This window comes from Festucalex cinctus, chromosome 4 (genome assembly GCF_051991245.1).
Source record: "Festucalex cinctus isolate MCC-2025b chromosome 4, RoL_Fcin_1.0, whole genome shotgun sequence".
Classification (NCBI taxonomy): domain Eukaryota; kingdom Metazoa; phylum Chordata; class Actinopteri; order Syngnathiformes; family Syngnathidae; genus Festucalex; species Festucalex cinctus.
Window position 1 is genome coordinate 30,120,598 of NC_135414.1, and position 18,004 is coordinate 30,138,601.

Consider the following 18,004-nt stretch of genomic DNA (forward strand, 5'->3'; position numbering starts at 1 on the left):
GCTGAAAGTGCTGTACATAAAACAGAAATTGGTCATGCAGTAAAGAGTAAGGTAGGTAAAATAATACCAGACAACACAAAACATTGTAGGTATACAAGTTAATGAAATGTACATCAATAAATTAAAATTAATAAGAAGTAGGTAAGTGTATGAATGATTAAATAAATAAACAAACTTCAAATTCATAACACAAAATACAAATGGTGCTATAAAAAATTAGCCAAAAATTGATAATGGACCCCAACAAATGTACGTAAACGTGTTGCTGTTTTCCGGCGCAGGGACAGGGACGAGGACGAGGGCATCCCCAGCGAGACCGAAGACGACAAGCGACAACTGGAGATCAAAGCCAAAGAAATGAGAGGCGAGCGAATGACTACCGGGATGTCCCCGAGACGGCCGATTCCGCATCGGCGACTGTTAAAACGCTCTTCCTTTTTAGACCTGCTGAAGCAGAAGGACAGCGAGATCATATCCCTGCTGGAGGAGAAGGTGCGTCTGTTCCGGGGCTTGTGCGAGGGCTCCAGCCCGGTCGAGGAGGCCTGCCGGCGGAGCGAACCCTTCTTCAGGTCGGCCGGCGGGCCGGAGCCCCCCAGGGGGGCGTGCATCATGAAGGACGCCTTGCAGGAAGGTAAGCGGGAGGAGACGTCAACGCCGTCGACGAGTCTCGTGCTTCCGTGAGGATGCTCGAGACGTTTTGTTATCGCTTCCAGGCCCTGCTGCTTCTCTTCTAAATGCAAATTATTCTCACACTCCATTGTCTTTAAGGACACAGCTGCAGTGTCGACCGTTTTTTTTTTTTTGTTTTTCCGACAACACAATTCGACAACTTGGGCACTAAAGTGACTTTTAATGTCTTTGACACTTCACAACTTCCTGCATGCCACGCTAGCACATGGCGAACGCGGCGATAGGATTCGCTCGCCACAATTTGTGGCATACTCATCACTTTTGCACCTGAGGGGGCAATCACGGCCAAGCGGTTAAGATTATCACCTGTCACCGTGGCGACCATCCCCCGAACACACGCTTGTGCTGTCCTTGAGCAAGACACCGATACCCCAAACTGCTCGCCGGGCGCTTAAAGGGATACTTGACTCATTGAACCATTTTGTCGACTAATGATGATGACATCACCTGTGCTGAGCAAGTAGGTGACGACCAATCATGGCTTACCTGTTTTCTGGGTTTGGTCAGAAAACTGAGCCATGATTGGTCGTTCCCTACTTCCTCAGCACAGGTGATGTCATCATCCGTCGACAGCAAGTAGAAAAATTACTCTTTAAAGGTATTAATTGTATATGAAAAATAATGATGTTACCACATTAATTATAGACATAATATTCACTTTTTACTGTTAATGCTGCTCTAGTGTCTGTTTGCTGTTATAGATTTTGTACATTTTTTTTCCCCTTCATGGAAATAAATGGAACGCCTACAAATAATCTATATTTAGACAGAAAAGTGCATGGCACACTCGGTCACACAATATGAGTGTCATCACGACAGCCACCATCTTTCACAATAGAACTTCAACATATCCACTAGGAATCATCCAAAGAGAACAAAATCACAGAATCAAAATTGATTTTATTGCCATTGTTTGTGAAAGCCACACTCACGAGGATTTAAAAAAATAATAAAAATTATTGTGAAGTGTTTTTGGTCATGCACTTTCTTTAGTGTATGCAATACAATATAAGTGTAGTATCCATCCATCCATCCATTTTCTTGACCGCTTATTCCTCACAAGGGTCGCGGGGGCTGCTGGCGCCTATCTCAGCTGGCTCTGGGCAGTAGGCGGGGGACACCCTGGACTGGTTGCCAACCAATCGCAGGGCACACAGAGACGAACAACCATCCACACTCACAAGCACACCTAGGGACAATTCGGAGCGCCCAATTAACCTGCCATGCATGTCTTTGGAATGTGGGAGGAGACCGGAGTACCCGGAGAAGACCCACGCGGGCACGGGGAGAACATGCAAACTCCACCCAGGAAGGTCCGAGCCTGGACTCGAACCGGAGACCTCAGAACTGGGAAGCGGACGTGCTAACCACTCGACTACCGTGCCGTCCCTATAAGTGTAGTAATGAACATTTATTTGCGATTCATTCCTGATGACTGCCATTTTGTGCATTACATCCATGGTTAAATAATAATAGAAAAAAATCCATCCTGCAAAACATGTTGTGCATGCAATTGAGAGGAACACAATGAATTTAATCTCATTTGGAATAACTCAAGTGCCCTGAAAACACCTTGGATGCACTTTACATTTATCTCTATTTACCTTCAAAAAATATATATATAACAAAATCTTTTCTTCTTTTAATACCGTCAGTATGAGACTTAATTTTTCTAATTGTTTCCACAAACATGGCAGCAAGCGGTAATGTGATTACTTGCGCTGACGTGAAGTCTCGTCGAACATATTTGAATGCGAAGTACGTGGAAACAGGTTGTTGCCTGGCAACCGCAGAGTGTAACTCGGTTAGCCGGATGATTCATTTACTTGACCGCGCATGGATTTTGTATTTATTTTTTCTGTCTGTGTGCGTGACAGTGGAGACGCTGCAGAGCCTGGTGAACAGCAGCCTGGGCGGGGCCATGGCCGGCGTCCAAGATGGCGTAAGCGGAGGAGGAGGAGGAGGAGCGCCCGGCTCGGGCTGCCTGCCCCGACGGGCCGAGACCTTCGGCGGCTTTGACAGTCACCAGATGCACCTCAGTAAGAGTAAGTGTGGACACTTGATTAGGTACAGCCGCTCAACCGAATAAGAAGCGATGGGTACCTTTCAAATTTGAATCGGTACTGTTCCAATACTCGGTACCTGGGAATCGATACCAGTTCTCAACGGTACCAATTTTCGGTACTTTTGTACTCTCTCTCTCTTTTTTTTTTTTTTAAATCTTTTTTTATTTGATAATTATTTATTCTCTCACTTTTTTTTTGGGTGGTAGTAAATGTTCATCATTATTTATTTTATAGTAAAATATTTTTTTAAATCAATTTAACAATTACCTTTCCATATATGAAACTAGAAAAATAGAGGGATAGTAAAAATAAAGGTTTAACATTTTACAATTACTGAAGTATAATTACTAAACGTTAATAAGTTAAGTTAATATTACCCAAAAAAAACAGCTTGAATCAAAGTTCTTTGCAATGAACAACAGTCGATTTATAAATGAATAATTCATCTTAACTTTGTTTCTTGTGCAGTTGTTTTTCAAGAATGTAATGAGAGTGATGAGCTCAAAGTTTGAACTCACGTTGGACTCAAAAATAATAAAATAAAAAAATAAAAAAAAAAAAGACAGTTGGAAGACGACGTGACATGAACAAAGAGAATAATTGGGTTCAAATGAAACCATTTGAATTTACCCGAAGTGGTCTCTCATGCTCGCTACATTTTGGCCACAATTTTTGGCTATTTTAAATATAGTCATTGCTACCCATCACTACTAATGAGAACAAAAAAAAAAAAAAAAAAAAAGGGGCTTGTGCTGAGTTTTCAATTGAGTTATTGATTTAAGATCCCATGCCACACCTTTTTGCTAAATAAAGCCGTTAGCCTCTATCATGTAGCTTTAGCGAGATGGATGCTGACTGGTCCGCATCCGTCTCGTGTCCTGTAGACGGAGACAAAGACGAGAGCGACGATTCCACCAGAGATCTGCGGAGGACCGAGTCCGACAGTGTCCTGAAGAAGGTACGATCCAATCACCAATTGCCATCTTCAGAGATTATATATATATATATATATATATATATATATATGTATGTATGTATGTATGTATATTTTTTAGTCTCTATTCTCTTTATTTCTTGTTGATTATCAACTGTGGATTATTTCTCCGTGTTTTTGTTTATTTCTGAGCACGGCGACGGTTGTCATGAATAACGGGCATAGAACGGTCCAACATGACATCATGATATTAATAGTCACATAACTTTGTGGTTTTCTTGTAAAGTTGACTCTTTTTGGTCCCCCTTGTTGCGTAAGTGTTACATAATCGTCTCCTTTTTACAACCCGCACGCTGACACTGATTTTTGTCCTTGTGTGTGTCGGCAGGGAGGAAACGCCAACCTGCTGCAGCTGCTCAAGAGGAACAGCGAGGTAAAGATGCCACTTCCCGTCGCTAACCTGATTAGCTGCCGGCCGCTTGTTGACATGGAAACCGGCCGAGTCGGTCTTTTTCAGCCTCCGCGGTTGCTCGGTCTCGCGGGACCGCTTGTCATTTACTGTCTGTTTGACGAATGGCGTAATCGTCGATAGATCGATATGTATTGATCATGTGTCAGAGGTGCTTATTGCATTGTGTTTACCAACAGCAGGTGCTCCACAGCGTCTCCCATCTGCACTTCCTGCTCAGCACGCTGCAGGTACGACACACTCAACGCAATTCGTTACCAGCTTGTTTTAAAATTGAGTTGCTTTTATTATTATTATTATTATTTTTTCCCATAATTTTTGTGCCTTTCTCTGAAATGATTTGCTGAAATGACTCGGGCTCGGTATTGATTCAAATTTACTCAATCGATTCGATTCACAAGAGTTCAGTTTGATTTCAATTTTCCCTGATTCGAGTCGATTCACTTCGATACAGTCCGATATTGATTAATTATGGAACATCAATTTTTCTTGAACGTCAAGGGCATGATAAGAGCTCCACAAAAGATTAGTTTCCAAATTTTATGGAGGCAGTTAACTAGTTAAATGATTGAGTTTATTAATGAAAGCAACACGTGTTCTCATCACTTAAGTGTGACACAAATATTGACATCAACAAGGACAGGATCAAAATATTTTCATAAGTCTTAATTTAATAATTGTGAATATAAATTATAAAGATTCTTAAATTAATACTTGACTCATTGAGCCATTTTCAGCAGTAAAAAGTTAATATTTTTTTCTATAATTAATGTGGTAACTTCATTATTTTTCACGTGCAATTAGTCCCTTTAAAAAGTAAATTTTGTACTTGCTGTCGACTGATGATGACATCACCTGTGCTGAGGAAGTAAGTAACGGCCAATCATAGCTCACCTGTTTTCTGGGTTCGGTCAGTAAACTGAGCCATGATTGGTTGTTACTTCCTCAGCTCAGGTGATGTCGTCATCAGTCGACAGCAAGTAGAAAAATGACTTTTGAAAGGTATTAATTGTACATGAAAAAGTAATCAAGTTATCAAATTCATTCTGGACAAAATATTAACTTTTCACTGCTGAGAATTGATCAATGAGTCAACTATCCTTTTAAAGTGAAAAAAGAAATGTAAGAAAATACTTTTAAATTCATATGAACAGTTACTGTAATTTCAAGACAATAAAAAAAAAACATAAAAAAAAAAATCAATTTTCTTGTGAATTTATGGACAAAAAGAGATTAAAATAATCGATTATGGTTATATGACTCGATATCAGGCTCGAAAAAGAATTATTAGAATTTTTTTTTTTTTTTAACCCAGTCTTCCAGGCTATAGCGCCACCTGTTGCTATGGCATGTGTCTGACATCGTGGGACTGCACGTTCGCATCCGATGACTGCAAATAACGATTTTGGCTTTTTTTGTTTTTTGCTCAGGCAGTGGTGGTGCAGCAGGACAGCTTCATCGAGGACCAGCGTCAGGCCCTGAGCGAGCGGTCGCCGTCCTCGTGCTCGTCGTCGCGGGCGTCCTCGCGGCCCAGCTCGCTGATCGAGCAGGAGAAGCAGCGCAGCCTGGAGAAGCAGCGGCAGGAGCTGGCGTCGCTGCAGCGGCAGCAGGCGGCGCACGGCGAGGAGCGGCGCCGGCGCGAGAAGGACTGGGAGCTCCGCGAGCGCCTTCTTGGCGACAAGGAGGCGCTGCTCAACGTGCAGGTACCGGACAACCGCTTGCTCTAAGAATCAACCCATCGATCGAGTTGCTCATTTTGAGCATTGTTGGTCACCGCAGGAGGAGGAACTGTCCAAACAGCAGCGAGCGCTGGAGGACGAGAGGCGGGAGCTGGCGAGTCGCAAGGAAGACTACCAGAGGGACCTGGAGAGGCTGCGGGACGCCCAAAGGAAGCTGGACAAGGACAGGGAGGCCCTGCGAAGGCAGCTCGACAAGATGGACGAGCTGCGACGCGCTGAGGTGAGTGAGCACGTTCAACCTCTGCCACGTGTTGAACGTGCCGCTTATTTATGCTAATCATTCATTGCATTCACAAAAAAACGGTGTGCGCTTCTTGAGCGGTGAGCAATCAAAACGCATCCTCCGGTCAAACGATGTGAAAATGGCCGCCACCGTGAAAGTTGTCAGCATCACACATGAAGTGGATAAATTCATCTGTTATGTGGGCCAGATGTTGCGTCATCCGTTTCACGAAAGACACTGAAGACAGTCGCGATGACGTTAGTCCTCATTTAATTGATGGGGTGTCGCCGTCGCCGCACCTGACGCTCGTCCGTTGTCGGAATCGCAAGATGTTGCGTCATATGAGCAGCTATCATCTCAGCTTTTCCCACACTTATTTATTTATAGATTTGATTATTTATTTATTTATAGATGGTCTTTATAAGGTCAATGTTTAAGAAGTGCAGTCCACACATTTAAATATTATTGAATGCACATTAACCATGAAAAGTTGGGATCTGCACTTTAGTTCATATAATTGATAGAGCTGTCAAAACGATTATTCTTTTTTTAATCAGATTAATCACATCCTAGACTTTTGATTAATCATGATTAATCGCTTAATTAAAAGGCTCTTTTATCAACATTTCTTTGCCCGCCAAATTTGATGAGCTCCTGTTATGCGTTAATTCTTTCGTCATTTTAATTTTATGAGGACGTCTTCAACATTTGATCCACTGCGCGCGCTCATCATCCTCTTTTTCTAATCAGTTAATTACTTGCATAATTTAAAATGGGGGTAAAAAAATAAAACCCAATATTTTGAACAAATACTCACACTGTCATACATAAACAGGTATTAAATGCTTTACTTGAATGCATGTAGTTATGTTTAGTGTTATTAACTCATTTGCTCCCAATAACGTGTAAATACGTTTTTTTTTCATGTTTTAAGGGTCCCAAAGACGTATTTATAAGTTGTTGTTTTTTTGTTTTAAATGATGCAGCCTTTCAACTGCAAAGAACGGTTGCAGAAATGGTAGTTATTACACAAACGGCCAGCGGGTGGCAGCAGAGCAAAGGAGATCAACCAGGGCCATGTTGACAAAAAGCTAAATTACTAACAATTTTGAATAGATTTGTGAAAACTGATGAAACTTAGCTCTCTTCTCATGCTAATTGCTGCAAAACGGAAACAGATAGAAACATACTTTTTTTTCTTGATAAAAGATGAGACTCTCATCTTTCTTTTGGTAGGTTCTATGTTTTTATACTAATAGAACAGAATATTCTGTGGACCTTGCAAAATCTCTCAAAATTCAGTAAAACAGCCGGGAGCGAAGGAGGTTGCTTCAGTCAAAATGGCTGCCAGTGAATGAGTTAACGCTTTAAATTTGACAACATTAATAATTTATTACTGATTTACAGTATCATGCATAATATAGCAATATTGAGGGGAAAATGGCAATTACATTAATTTCTTAAATCATTCAGCCCTAATAGAAATGAACATAACCGCTAGAAATAATACAGAGCCAAAAAGTGCAGGAACATATTTGCTCCAGTAGAAATGTCAATAAATAATCAATAGAGCTAAGAAAAAGTCCATAACGTCACCTCTGACAAGTTATTGCCGAAAACCACCGTCCGCCACCTTGCACAGTAGAAATAAACGTAAATGACTCCAAATAATGCAAAGAAGAAACTCGTGAAAAACTCACATTTGAAGATATCCCGCACGTTGACGTTTCAGAGGACTCCCTCCACCGCCTCGGAAGACTCCCAGTTGGCGGGCAGCTGCCAATCTCTGGACCTCACGGACCCCGCGGACGCCGCATCCTCATCTTCATCCTCGTCTTCCTCGTCGCAGCGCTGCAAGGCCAAGACGCGCGGCCTCAACCCGTTCGCGCCCTCGTCGTCGTCGTCGTCGTCGTCCGCGGCCGTCCTGAAGGGCGGCGAGGCCAACATGCAGCTGTCCAAAAGTCTGCTGCAGCTGGCCAAGCAGCGCGGCAAGGAAGGCAAAGACAAGCGCAAGAAGAAGGTGAAAGGTCAGGCCGCAGGTACGCATCGACTCCGCCGTAATCAATAGGCACAGACATGAAAAAAAAAAAAAAAAACATGACATAAAATAGAAAATATATGTTTGAAGTATACACACCTGTGGTATTCCAAAGGTTCATGCATTGACATGTTTTCTATTAAATAACAAAATATTGCGACGAACAATGAGAAAATATTTTCTAAAAATAAAAATATGTAAATAATAATACATCTTTCCATCCATGTTCTATATCGCTTCGACTCAAACAGCTGGCATTGGTTGCATAAGATAAATAAGACATCATAACAATGAAAATATTGTATGTTAAATTTGGAAAAAAAAAATATATATATATATAAAAAATAAAATGAATAGTTGTTTTTTTTTTATGCTGAAATTAACTACAAATTCTGGTCAACGCACTTATGTAAATTGTTCTGGATTCATACAGTAACATTTGAACCAAGGTTATTTTAGTTAACAAAAACTAACAAAAAAACAAAAATTAAAAAAACAGTTTTGTTCACGAAATACAATTAAAACGCTTTTTAAAAAAAATGAAAACTAACTGAAGCTACATTTTATGTTTACAAAACTAACTAAAACTAACTTATAATTGTAGCAAAAATGTCCTTCGTTTTAGTCTTTGCTAATTAATTGAATGCATGAGCCTTTGGGGATATTGGAAGTCGATTTATTTTAATATTGACCGGAATAAGGATGTTTGAAAATGTGTCACACAGAAGTGATGTCATCTAAGCAGCAGCCAATAGAAAAGCACCAAAAGATGACCTCGCTCGCATGGTGCTTTTTAAATAATGGGCACAAGTAATAAAAACTCAAACTAATACTGAAACTAACTAAAACGAAGCATTTATTAAATAACTAAAAATAATGAAAACGAACAGACCCACGCAGAAAACTAATTTAAAACTAACTACGGTACATAAAAAAAATAAAAAAAATATTCAAAATGAAATCAAAACTTACTAAAATGAAAAATTCCCCAACTCTAATAATCCTGATTTAAACATTGTGGATTCCAGAATCGCAACATCTCTCCGAGGCTCCTCTGGATGGAGAAATCTTCTTCTGCTGACTCCTACTGTACCCGCCTACTGTACCTACCTGCCCTGTAGCGACACAGGAAGTGCTAAACAAATACACCCCGCCCCCCACCGCTATCGCATAAACACACTTTTTTTTTGGCTAGTGCGTTGATTGGCGCGCACGCACACACTTACACACACACACACACTGTGTCCAAACCAAATGGCGCTCGGCAAACAGACAGGAATGTCAACAAGCTCCATATGGCGCCGCAGCCTGAAAACAGAACGCAATTTCACTATCAAACGCCGTGAATGGAAGCGCATAGGGGGGAAAAAAATGTCAAAATAAAATACAAAACAACTTCCATGACGCTTTACTTGAAAAAAAAAACAAAAAAAAAAAAAAAAACAATTGCGTCTTACTGGCAGTCAATTGTCACTAAAGTTAGCGTTGGTCACACCGGTTGAATTTTCAATTAGCCAAAAAGTAACCGGATCATTTTCAACGTAATCGTCCACGCCGTGAAGCACTTTGCGCATCTTTTTTTTTGTTTCATATACAGCAAAAATCAGAGTAGAAAAACAAAAACGTTTTTCCACTTCACTCACTCACTTTGGATATATTTTACGTTGTTTCATTCACGTTGAACGTCATTATCTGACAAAAAACAAAACAAAAAAAAAGCAAAATTTTGGGATTATTGGGCCTGTATTTTTACAAAATATTTTTTTTAGTTTTGTTTTCCCAATCACAATCTAAAAAATATTAAATTCTGAGACACATTTTAGTGTCTGACAAAAAAAAAATGTTCCGCCAAATCTTGTGATTTTATTTTTTGTAAAAATTTAAAAAAAACACACAAAAAACAACATTCCTTGTTTTTCTGAATCACCAAATTCAGAGTTGCGCGTTTTTTATTCATGTTGAATGTTGTCCAGTGAGACGCACGTATCCAAATTTTGTTTTCCCGATCAAAATCTCGAAATCACATTTCATTCGCATCGTGCGTCGTCATCTGTGCAAATAACTTTTTTTCTTTTTTTGCAAATCACAAAATTCGGAGATACACGTTTTATTCACGTTGACCGTTATTGTCAAACAAAAGAAAGCAAGCACCTGCTGCCAAATTTTGTGATTTCTGTTTATACAAAAACATTTCTTAGTTTCACCAATAGAAGTCTGTCAAATCAATATTTTATTATTTTATTTTATTTTATTTTATTTTAAGCCTGATCTGTTTGGCGACGAAACGTACCTCGGCAACACTAGTTTGAGTTGAAATCCGTTTTATTTGCACACCACCAAATTTTTTAATACAATTGTTTTGTGTCTTTTGAAACAAAAATCTGCCTTTAATTTTACGCCCCTTTAATTTGCATCGAATGTCGTTTTTCGCACACACTGTCAAATGAAGTGTTTTTGTCTAAAGGGAATGTTTAGGATTAAAAAAAAAAATCACCAAATTAATTGTTGCTTTATCATCAGACTGATCCACTAACCCGCCAATGACTCGAATCCTATTTGGATTAAAAAACACGCCCCACCAAATTTTCTGGGTTTTTTTGTTTTTTTTTCCTGCTTTTCAAAGAATACAAATCTACAATTGGGACCACATAAACCTATTTTTGCTGTCTGCCAAATTTATTGATTTTTTTTTTTTTTTTTTTTGGTATACAAAAAAAAATAAAAAATCAGTATTTGATGAATACCACTGACCAGATTTCAATTTTATTTGAGTTGATTTATTGGCTACCTGCAGGACAGGTAAAAGCAGACAGGAAGTTGGAGTGCGTCATAACTCATATTTTTCCCGACATTAACGGAATGCTCTGGAACCACCAAGGGGCACTTTGGGTTATGACATTTGTTTTTGCTTGTGACCAAACGATTCCACCTTGATACGCAAGTCACAATTTGGCCGTAGCTTTATTGTGGAAGGACAACAAGCTCTTCTACTTCCTGTAAAGGACAATCAGTCAATCAAGATGCCGCCGAGCTTTTTTGTTTGTTTGTTTTTCACGAGCTAGCGGCGCAATGCACTAAAAGATGGAAGAGCTTGCTTGTTTCAGTCTATGTGAAGAAAAAAAAAAAAATGTAAATATGATTTATGTATAAAACAAATCAAATGTAAAAAAAAAAAAAAAGTTGCTTTTGTGATTTATTACAATATTTTCTAAGGATGTTTTATTTATGTTTTCTGCTCCCCTTTTGGTGATGCCTCTCACCTAATAAAAAAAAATATATATATGTACACAAGATGTTTTGGATTGTTTGATTGAAATTTCAGATTTCTTTGTAGTTTTCTCGAATGCAACATTTTTCCAGAATTTCAAAGCCAATACTGCATGTTATTTTGATTGATTGATTGATTGATTTGTATTAGGGACAGTACATATTAATAAACATTTCTGTAATTATGCCAGAATTAGCAAAAAGGCTATTTTCCATCTACAGTCCCGAGACAGACTGTAAATGTCAACCTAGTAATAATAATAATAATAACAATAATAATAAAAATACACAACAACACATTCAGTAAGCTCAAATTACATTTTCATAACAAAAGCAATACACTTACCTAAATGTACATCAAAACCAACAATTAAGGGATAAACAAATACAGAAAACATTAGTGTTGACATTTTCATTGATTTTTATTTATTTATTTATTTTTTTATCTGACCAAAAAAACGGACTATTTGATGGATATTATGCTGCATTCGAGGATGGTCTGAAGTCGGACTTTTCCAAGTTCAAACCAGGAAGTGTGTACGGGAACTCGGAAATTCCACCTGCGAAGTCCGAAAAAATGCTGCATTCAAGGATGGTCGTAAGTCAGGTATATCCGAGTTGGTTTTTCCCAGTTCTGACCTCAATAGTGATCAATTGTTTTTTTATTTTGGTCCTTAAAATGTATTTTGACCTCTAGAAAACTTACCTTTTGCAATTTTTCTTCTTTTATAGTTTTAATCTTATTTCATAAGCATTCCATACAGTTAAGTAGTTGATTGTATAATTTCATGCAGGGAGATAGCTTATTACTCCACTTAATCATGATCTGTATCATTTTTTTCCCTCCCAAGTGACTCAATATTGTCTCTAAAGAGCTACACAAATGTCCGCTTCAGGTCATAAAAGTGTGCTTCCTAAACCCATAACAGTCCGTTTATTGTACCATTCGGAGCCTTTTTTTGATGCTTCCCCTCTTCTATTTTCCATTTCAGTCACATCCTTTTGGTGTAAAGCGTTTTCCCGGCCCCTCAAACGCAGCCCTGAAATTGAGCATGCAAAAGTGCAGCAAACGCATCCTTGTCGTGTCCTGAAGCTAACTTGGCCACACATGCCCCTCCCCTCCCCTGCCTGCCATGACCGCGTCGGCCAGTAGGGGGCACTGTGACCGTGCGGCCTGTTGATACTGCTGCAGTGAGAGCCACATGATTATCTGAGTTTTCTCAGGAGGCTTTTTTTGGTGGCGGCGAGAGTGTTTGCTGACGATAATGCAATTAATTAAAGGGCCAATCATTTTAGCCGGCGTGTGGATGTGTCACATTTTGTTGGGTTTTCTCACGCTTAGGCGGATGCATTTCGTAGCCCCACCTCGCTTTCTCAACACTGCCGTCATTTAAACAATAATAATTGTGGGATTTCACACATACTAATGAGAATCCCCAAAATTGACATTTTCTTTGTAAATTTAGTCCACTATAACCAATTTTAATTTGAAGCAAAAAAAATAAAAATAATGACAGCATCGCCTTTTTTGCCCTCAGCTCCTCAAGCCACAGGGGAGCCGCCATTTTGATTGAAATCCCTCAAAATTGACATGGTAGCGCCTCTCTTTCGTTGTTCAGCCCCTAAAGTCAGTTTCCCTAAGCTACATGACATTTGGTTAGCATGTCTATATCAGGAGCAGACCCACAAAAAAAAAAAGAAAGTCTCAGGCAGTCAGGTCTTCAATGGCACAGGAGGGCTGCCATTTTGTTCTGAAGCGCTAGCTTGGACTTGGAATGAAGTTAGTTTCATTTAAAAACATGTCATGTGGTTTGTTGCCTCGTCTATGGTGAGCAAAAAGACAAAAGAAGGGCTGCCATTTTGGTTTTGACTCAGCCAAAAAGCACCTCTCGGAATTCTTTGAAAATGCAGCCTCTTGGCAACATAACATTTACTTGGCATGTCTATCGTGAGTTTACCTAAAAAAAAAATTCAAGAACCCAATGCCTAAAAAGGCACATAAAGTCGGCCATGTTTGGTTTGAAGCTGCTGCATCAAACGTTAAAACTCTTCATGCGTTGTCGTCTCTCTCTGCAAGTGCACATCGTGGCGGCAAATCAAGTCCTGCGTTGCTATTAGCAGCGTGAGGTTGGGATGGAGACAACGGAGGAGGAAGATGAGCGAGAGAGGTTTGGCAGACTGAGAGCGAGCGAGCGGATGAATCGAGTCAGCTGTAAGCAGCTCCGTGCATGCGCATCGCCGACAAGATGGATTGCATGACAACGCGCGGGGTGAACGCGAGGCGAGGCGAGGTGAGCGTTACGTGTCTTCTGACAGGTCTTTTTCTTTTTCTTTTTTTTTTTTTCTTCCAAGCTAGTGCTGAGCATTATGGGAGTAATCCGGGAGGGGGAGGGGTCAAACCTTTGTGGTTGAATGCAGTCATATCAGACTGAGGAGTTGAGCATCTCCACCTTCTGATAAAACCATATTTAGGCGAGGCAAGGCAGCTTTATGTAGCACACAGATGTGCTTTAAAAAAAAAAAAAAAAAAGTACAACATTTAGAAGCACAAAAGAAAGACATTTAAAAATAAAGTACAGAAATAAAAGGTAGCAATGAGGCCGCACCAAGATCTCAATCATGGTAGCTTATTCCATTTGTGTGCAGCATAACAGTTAAATGCTGCTTCACCATGTTTGCTTTGAACTCTGGGGTCCAATAATTCAGATCTCCGAGGCCCCTTTTATTACCCTCAATTGTTCTTTTACTCTCTTGGTTTTTAGTTGATCCATTCTTGTTGCACATGTCAAAAATCAACCAAAAAAATTTTGGTTTCAAAGTTCGCCAAAATGGAATTGTCAACCTCTTGCAAAAATTGGAAAATTTTGCAATGTTACCTTTTGGTAGGCCTGTCTGTCTGAGTCGATTAGACCCACAAATAAAAAAAAATGTCTATAAAGAATCAATGCCTGAAAAGACACGACGGTGTCCGCCATTTTGGTTTGAAGACCCTCAAAACTGACTCTGTAGCACCTCATTCCCCAAAGCCAGTGTTACTTATGCTGCATTCGAGGACAGTCGGAAGTCGGATATATCCAAGTTGTTGTTGTTTTTTTTCCCAGTTCCGACCTGAAAGCGTTGTAAATAACCAAAATGGCGGACAGTGGTAAATTGATATTTTATTTTGGTTCTTAAAACTCATTTTTGACCTCCAGCAAACTTGCCTTCTCGAAATTTTGCCTCATTTATTGTTTTTATTTGATTTCGTAAGCATTCCATACAGTTGAGTAGTTGACCGTATAATTTCATGCTGGGAGATAGCGGCATACTGTCACCTACGTTGCGTTACGTGGAGTTGTGTCGAATATTTATGAATGAAGAAAGCCGTCTAGTTTTGTACTCGAGTAAATCGTGTTTTACCATTCACGGTCCGTGTTTCCAAACGGGTCACCAGAGTGACGCCTCTTGTAGTCCGTCGATGAAGTCGGTCGGGGTCCTTCCTTGTTTTTCCCGACTTTGCAAGTGGAATTTCCGAGTTCAAAGGGAGCGTAAACACTTCCTGGTTTGACTTCCAACCACCCTCGAAGGCAGCATTAAAACCCCAAACCTGAAATGACACCGAAAGTCCACCATTTTCTTTTATTTTGGGATCATTTTTGGCTGTTAGCATGATGGGACTCCCAGCTTGAAGCGGCGAGTGCTACATTAGCTGCTAGCTTGTCTGCCAGATCAAGCTAGTTTAAAATGGCCATTACAGGAAAACAACAACAACAACAACAACCTAACGGGTATGAGTCAGGCCACCGTGTTTGTTGCCACTGGAAGACACGCAAGATGAGAGCTTTGCGTCGTGCCAGCAGTCATCCATTCGTACGTTTTGTCGTCTTCCATTTTGCTCATGTTGGCGCTCATGTTAGATGAAAGGCGGACCCGTTTGTGTGTTTGTTCTCTGTGGACAACATGCTTTTTACTAAGATGGATCTGCTTTACTTCCAAAGTGCACGCCACGGGCGACAGCCCGCGATACAGTTACAAATGACTTTAATCAGTCGGCGAGAACATTGGATTTATATGGGGAGTGAGCCGTTTGCTGCGCCAGACATTAACGAGCGGACCGTTTGGGGAAAAACACGCCGCAAAGTTCGGGTCGTTCGGCAACAATAAAAAATCTGTGTGGCTCGTGATCGCGCTGACCTTTTTTTTTTTTTTGGCTTTGGCTTTTTAAGTCCGACAGATCACCTGCGATGAAAACAAACGCGTTGGTGTTATTCCACTCCAGTCCTACAGATGGCAGCGCTTCATGTTGAAACGTGTTATTCATCCTTGTGCATTTTACAGTGGATGACTTCATTTAGCTAACTTTTCCGGATTCACTTTTTTTATTTTTTATTTTATTTTATTTATTTATTTATTTATTTTTAATAGGAATGGCTATCAAGGCAAGGCAGCTTTATTTACAATTTATAGCGCGTTTCATACACAATTCAATATTTGAAAGGCAAAATAGAACTTTTAAAGGCAAATGAATTTAAGACATTTAAAAATGAAATACAGAAAAAACAAAGTTCTACAATTATTATGAAAGAACCGACAGCGCAAGAACATGATTTAAAAAAAAAAAAAAAAAAAGATTATCGAAATGCTCTTTGGCAGCTTATTCAAATTGTGTGCAGCATAGCAGCTGAATGATGCGGCACCATGTTTGCTTTTGAACTCTCGTTTCGTCTGTCATTCCCGTTTGTCATCTTTATCGTGTTTGTTTTGTTTTGTTACCTTTTCAGTGTTTGTTGATGAAGCATCTTCCTCATCCATCTCACAGATGAGCGCGAGGCAGACTGGCAGCACAGTCGCCAGGGATTACTGATAGATTAGGCCGCGTTTGTGTTGACAACACGCTCCGATTCATCGCATTGTCTTTTATAGCAGGACTTCGGAAACTTTTGGGATCCGCAGACTCCTTACAGGGTCCCCGCTCAAAATCACAACAAAAAATTAAACCCAACTACCAAGTTACTATGGAAAAAAAAAAGTAAACAATTAGATATAGAGGTGCATTTTTGAACAAAAGTGTATTTTGTTGAGGTAAAAATGATAATCTTGCAAAAATTAAGTGAATTTCAACAATATTCTCCCAATATGTCTTTGTTTTGAAAAAAGATCACCAAAAAGTAGGAATATATTATGAAAAAAATGTACATATTGTTCTCAAAAACAGGACTTTAGTCCTGTAATAATTAGGGATGTAACGATATCCAAACATCGCGGTACGATATTATCATGATGTGAAGGTCACGATACGATAATTTAATAATAAAATTTAATAATATTGTGGGGAGGATAGCGATACAAAAAAAGTCACAATATTGTAAAAAAAAAAAAAAAAAAAAGAACTCATACTCAAAAAAACACACAATATTGTGCTTACATAGCAATGAAAAATATTGTAAAAATCTAAATATTATATATAAAAATATATAAATATAATATATGCATTGAGGCACTTACGCCACATATTGACTCGGTTCACAAGCATATTAAATGCACCGTCATCTGATCATTAATGTGGATTTGAAACATAGAAGGGCCAAAACATGCCTTGTGAAAATTAAACTGCACTAAATAACTAGCCACCAGGGGGTGCTAGAACTGCACAAATAGAAATCAACCTGACTTTTTTTTTTTTTTTTAACAGATGTGCTGCTTTTAATATTGTGACACGACAAAGTATTGTGGGATATTTCATATTGCGGAATATTGCCAGTATCGTTACATCCCTAGTAATAATTTTCTTTTTCTTTTAGAAAGACAATTTTATTGGTGGAGGGATGTCACATTTATGATACGATCATATCAGAGTTTTAATTGGGTAGCCAGAAGAATTTGGTTTTTGAAATGATACCACATAAACGATTTTTGCGGACCGCCGAGCTCGACGAGCTGGTGGATGCCCAAGGGTCCACGTGACCCCGGTCTGAGAATTGATCTCCAATCCAACACAAAGCCAAAGAACAAGCAAACCACACACGCACGCGCATCCTTAATCCTTTTGATGGCCGCCGACCTTCTTCGAAGTCGCCCGATGGTGAAAAGTGCACATTTCCCGGTGAGTGCGTCAGCGTTGGAAAAAATAAAAAAAATAAAATAAAAGCGTCTAAAAATACTTTTGGTCTTTGAACCACTTCGCCGAGCTCCAGTGTTTGCCCGATGATCTCTTGGCTCGCCGACGGGGCTCTGAAAGCACATAATGGCGGAGAACATTCGCAGGGAAAAAAAGAAAGAAAAAAAAGTAAAAGCTTCCTGCTCCGGCGGACTGAAATTAGATCACTTCAAGATCTCGGCGTGAGACACCAGATGTACGTACGTACGTACGTACGTGTTTATTCCAAGAGAAGCGGGAGAAAGAAAAATGCCCGTGCACATAATTTGTCTTCTTTGTTTTGGGTTTTCAATTGCAAACAAAACAAGCATCCAAAGGAGGGAAAAAGGAAAAGTAGGGATTTATTTAAAAAAAAAAACAAATGTGTATCATTAGTCATGAAAATGCAAAGTACAGAATTGGCAGTTCTGCGTGTCGCGTTTGTAATCAAGACATATTCCAG

The 18,004-nt window shown here is 39.6% G+C and overlaps 1 protein-coding gene across 5 annotated transcripts in view; it reads left to right on the top strand.

Moving 5' to 3' along the window:
• Window positions 1–10,861, top strand: part of LOC144018082 (A-kinase anchor protein 13) — an 89,814-nt gene extending 78,953 nt beyond the window's left edge. For all 5 annotated transcript variants that reach the window (XM_077520216.1, XM_077520215.1, XM_077520217.1 and 2 more), the window contains 10 exons: window positions 282–364; window positions 443–631; window positions 2,568–2,735; window positions 3,641–3,714; window positions 4,079–4,123; window positions 4,339–4,389; window positions 5,590–5,862; window positions 5,939–6,118; window positions 7,854–8,160; window positions 9,188–10,861. In XM_077520216.1, the coding sequence (XP_077376342.1) occupies window positions 282–364; window positions 443–631; window positions 2,568–2,735; window positions 3,641–3,714; window positions 4,079–4,123; window positions 4,339–4,389; window positions 5,590–5,862; window positions 5,939–6,118; window positions 7,854–8,160; window positions 9,188–9,240 (1,423 nt within the window). In that variant the 3' untranslated portion in view covers window positions 9,241–10,861. The remainder of the gene's footprint in view (window positions 1–281; window positions 365–442; window positions 632–2,567; window positions 2,736–3,640; window positions 3,715–4,078; window positions 4,124–4,338; window positions 4,390–5,589; window positions 5,863–5,938; window positions 6,119–7,853; window positions 8,161–9,187) is intronic.
• Window positions 10,862–18,004: the final 7,143 nt, after the last annotated feature.